The sequence below is a fragment of the Octopus bimaculoides genome, chromosome 5 (assembly GCF_046866305.1).
Source record: "Octopus bimaculoides isolate indiv1 chromosome 5, ASM4686630v1, whole genome shotgun sequence".
In the NCBI taxonomy this organism is placed as follows: domain Eukaryota; kingdom Metazoa; phylum Mollusca; class Cephalopoda; order Octopoda; family Octopodidae; genus Octopus; species Octopus bimaculoides.
The window spans coordinates 45,888,240-45,893,239 of NC_142932.1; the positions used below are offsets into that span (position 1 = coordinate 45,888,240).

At 29.7% G+C, this 5,000-nt stretch overlaps 1 protein-coding gene across 9 annotated transcripts in view; it reads left to right on the plus strand.

The window, feature by feature from the left end:
• The window catches only part of LOC106881595 (uncharacterized), a 191,000-nt gene that overhangs the window by 177,997 nt on the left and 8,003 nt on the right, over positions 1 to 5,000 (plus strand). For 5 of the 9 annotated variants that reach the window (XM_052967822.2, XM_052967824.2, XM_052967823.2 and 2 more), the window contains one exon: positions 4,692 to 4,739. The exons of the other annotated variants lie outside the window; for them this stretch is intronic. In XM_052967822.2, coding sequence (XP_052823782.1) covers positions 4,692 to 4,739 — 48 coding nt within the window. The remainder of the gene's footprint in view (positions 1 to 4,691; positions 4,740 to 5,000) is intronic. 9 annotated transcript variants of the gene reach the window in all.

Genomic DNA, 5,000 nt, shown 5'->3' on the forward strand with positions numbered 1-5,000 from the left:
GCTAGCAACAAGAGGAACTGCTGGCCATAGAAAAACTGCCTCGAGGAATTTCGCCTGATCCATGTAAACAGGGGAAAATATACGTAAGAAATATTTTATGCTTGAGTCATTAAAGTGCTCTCTTTTTCAAAGTTTGGACTGAAACAATCTGGACATACAATATTTTATTTAATAAAATTTAAAAAAAAAACATTGTTTAATTGACATTAAACTGTGTGTTTAGTTGATGATCATCACTACAATTGGTAGGCTAGTGATGGTATTTGTCATCATTAATTGAATTACAAATTAATAATATCAAATGAGTTTCATGTTAGAGCACATTTGTTTGGAGAAGAGAGATGTTAGATGCAGTAGAATACAGTAAGTAGTGATTGTGTAGAAGTTAGTTGTAACATCTTAAAGCCAAAATCCCATTTTATATTTTATAAATACTGTGTATGTTGATAAGGTATAGTAATAATAATATAGTAAACATTTCGCTTGAAATTTTATAAAGAAATTTTATAGGTTCAAAAGTCAGTATACAGCTGTTAAATACATTGAATTTATTTTAAAGAAACCTTGCTGACAGTCCAGGACTGCGTTGACTTGCTTTTTAATATTTCAGACTTGTTAAAATATATACAAGTGCATTATAATCTTGTTTAAATAGTTGAAATGATAAGTAGTCTAAATTACAGTACCCTCATCTTGTGTGTCAGGCTCCAAGCACAAGCAAATATGGAAGTATTTCATTATCTATTGATGAATAGATTTAACTTCATATGTATGTAATTCATTTTTCATTCTGGATTTTAAGCTTCAAGAAGTCACACCTCTCACCCAAGAAGGCAATATATTCATTCAATGATCATTTGAAGTCATCATCATAATAATCACTATCATTGTCATCATCATTTTAACATCTTCTCTATGCTAGCAAAGCTTTCAATTGGTCTGAGATACATAATCTCTCAATGCCATTTTCATCATTAAGATCTCATTTGCTAAGTCCAAAGTTTTAGATCTCACCTAAATGCTTCCTCACAAATCTTTTAGTTTAAACCTCTAACAGATATGTTCCACCATTATCAAGTCATGATTCCTTTTCATTCTCTTTGTTCATAGTTGATTAGAGGTGGATTTTTATATGGTTATTATTGGATCTGTATTTGTGTAGTCATACACATGTGCACAATGTACATGCAGACACTCATGCACACATACACATATTAGTATGTATGTATGTATGTATGTGTGTATGTGTGTATGTGTATATATATATATATATATATATATATATATATATATATATATATATCTATCTATCTATCTATCTATCTATCTATCTATCTATCTATCTATCTATCTATCTATCTATCTGTATATATATATATATATATATATATATATATATATATATATATATATATATATGTATATATATATATATATATATATATATACATATATATATGGTTATATCTATATACATGAGTTTATATGGATATACTTTTATGTATACATTCATGTTTGTATGTTTATACACACACACACACATATACAAACATGAATGCACATATTCCTACTCTCACTCTTTTCTTCTTTCTTTCTAATACATGCATAATTGTAGTTGCACCTAGCTCATTACTCAATATATATCAAAGTAGATATCTGTTCGACATTGCTAGCTTTCTTCACACACGCACACTACTTCTATCAAGGATTACTTCTAACACTGATTTCATTTTGGCTCTATGATTATATCTACTGATGTCTTTCAGTTTGGATCATTATGATAAACTTTGCGCAAACAGGATGGAGACCTGTTTCCTAATATTAATGCCTTGATAATATTTATGGCACAATAAATAGTCCATTATTAAACGATCTGTCTATTTGGCTAACTGTTCATCTATCTAGCTATATACCTAACTGCCTGTTTGACTGGACACCTGTCTGCCTGTTCTTCTTAAATTGTGGCAGCACAGTGTTCTGAAATAACAGTCATTTTTCTGCTGTTGATTAGATACTTTGGTAAATCAAATGTAATATAATTATGCCCTGATTCAGGTCTTAATTATCTTATGTATCATTTTCAATTTACTAACAGGGATTTGTAGCAGATACAAATAAGGTCTTTCATATGCAGAAACAAAAGAACAGCATATAAATATACATATATACAATTACATATGTACATGTACATGCACGTGTATGTGTGAGTGTGTATATATATGTATATATATACACACATATATATTTACACACAAACACACACACATATATATAGATATGGACATATATGTGCACATTTATAAATATACATATATATATATAACATGAGTGTGTGTGTGCATATTATGCATATATACATGTGTGTGTATATGTATTCATTCATACATGTATACAAGCATAAACACATTCGCATATGTATATTTTTCCTTTAGCTTTTAATTTTTCTCCCCTACATATATAGTTGCCATAGCAATTATTATAAGCAATATGAAATTTTATCAGCTATGTATTATTTCTGAGTGTAACTGGTTAACACTGGAAATACCAGTTCTCCATCCTATTTCTAATGTGAAGCTGTGTCAAAGCCTTCAGGTTGATTCTTATAACAGTCACTTTACAGGAATTGTATCAAATCCACAATAGTTGTTAGTAAATAGATCATATGTATATATATATATATATATATATATATATATATATATATATATAGGATATACACTCACTACTACATGTCCTGTTGTATTATGAAAGGAATAAATTGTATTCTTATTCATTAAAATATAGCTACATATCAAAAGAGAAAGATAAAGTTACACAAACTAGAATTAAAACATATATTACATTTTACTTTCATATATATCTGACACAACATTACACACATGCTCCCAAGTCCTGGTGCTGTACAATAGAAGTCACCTCCATCACCTTCCTTGATAAATAAATTACTTAATGAGCCTATGGGCCTTCTGAGTCTTAGTGCAGCAACACCTGTAAATCTGGCTTAAGAACCGAGATATGTCGCATATCTTGAGCCTCTGAACCTGAAGTATCAGCTGGTACTTTAACTGTAAAAGGCAGATGAGAATGACTCTATGTGTGTATGTGTGTGTGTATACTATATAAGATATACAGTGGGCTTCTCTTAGTTTCTGTCGACAAAATCCACTCACAAGACTTGATTCGCTACACTAAAATACATTTGCCCTAGGTGCCATGCAATGGGATTGAACCCAAGGTGATGTAGATGGGAAGCAAACTTCTTGACCACACAGCCAGTATATTCATATGTATATATGTTTATATATACATTATGTGTGTGTGCATTTTTATCAATAATCAAATATTCTATCTTCATATTATGAATACTAGTTTTGTTATAACATGGCTTTTCAGTTACAGATAAGTCCATTATTCCACTTCTATATGCCAATAAATCAAACAAACAATAACCAAATATGTTAAGAGTGATGAAAAATTATATTGATATATTTTGATATTTTTTTACCTCTGAAATTATAATACTAAGACTTTATTTTTAGGATACACAGTCAGATATTGTTTTGATATTGTTTAACTCTCGGCCAACACTGACTGAACAGATCTGTAATGAAAGACATGCTCCCTAGCCTATTTTCTATCCTCTAAAATGTCCAATATGTTCTTTGTGTTGAAAGGAGAAGAGTTTGACTAGAGTGAATTTGGCTACTATTTCTAGCATGTAAAGGTACTGTGTATAGGCAATTTCATTGATTTAGTGTTGGTGGGAAAATAGAAAATACAAAACTTCTTACTATAAATTTTTTATATTACAATCTTTGAAGTGATATATAAAGAAAGAAAAAAAAATATTTTTTAATACTTGTTTATGAAAATACAAAGTTTCTGAATAAAGCAGTATAATGAAATGAAATTATATATATAACGATATCCCCCAAAAACTATTGTCACATCTAAAAATGTCACTTACCAGTTAACATGTAATATGCTGCATACTTCAAGTTGTGAAATCCAAATGGCCAGAATCCACATTGCAATTTTAATTCAGTTCTCTTATACTTCTAATGAATGATCCTTAACTTAAACATAGTTGTCAATTTAATTTTTAAAAATCTTTTGTTATAAATATGTAGACCAAAATCATACATAAGGAATGTTTCTGTTTTATGGATATAGTCTCTGAAAGTTGGAGTTTTACATTAATATGTATACATTTGTGATATATATGTGTGTGCATGCACGTGTGTGTGTGTGTGTAATGTTTGTGTATGCATTTTGTAAGTTTCTGCAATGTATTTTTTTGTCATAAATTAAATACTGAAATTAAACATTAGTCTTTATTTTTGTTTACAGGGTTGCTATGGGCCTTCAATATATCAACAGCCCCCATTCCCACTACTATTTCTTAATTTTGCAATATGTTTATATAGTTTTTTTTTTTTAAATAAACATGCAGTTGTGAACAACAGCTTCATTCATTGGACATTTGGAGTTCAATGGATTATTGATGGTTCACTGCTTAACTTCACTATTTTCTTTTCTCATCTACATCTTCATCTTCTGCTTCTTGATGGTTAGTTCTAATAATCAAGAATATTTTAACTCTTTCTATTTCTTCTACACACTGTGAATGGTGAACTGAAGATATGAGATATTTTACCAATACTGATTGTTGCATTTTCTTCCACTTTCAGGAAAATTGCAAGCTTCTCTCCTGACCAAGAATCTGGCTCGTCTTTCATGTAAGAACATTTTTATTGTTCTGTCAGCTTTAATGTTTGAACAAAAGGTACTCCCTTGGTCAGCATGGATGTTAATAAAAATATTATTAATATAATGGTTATGATGATAATGATAATAATGATAATAGTAATGATATTAATAATAATGATAATATTCGTGCTGTTAATTACAACAACAACAACAAGGGGACAGGTGAAGCAGGTTGTCAAATAAATGAAAAAGGATGGTGGTGGTGGTGGTGGTGGTGGTGGTGGTGGTGG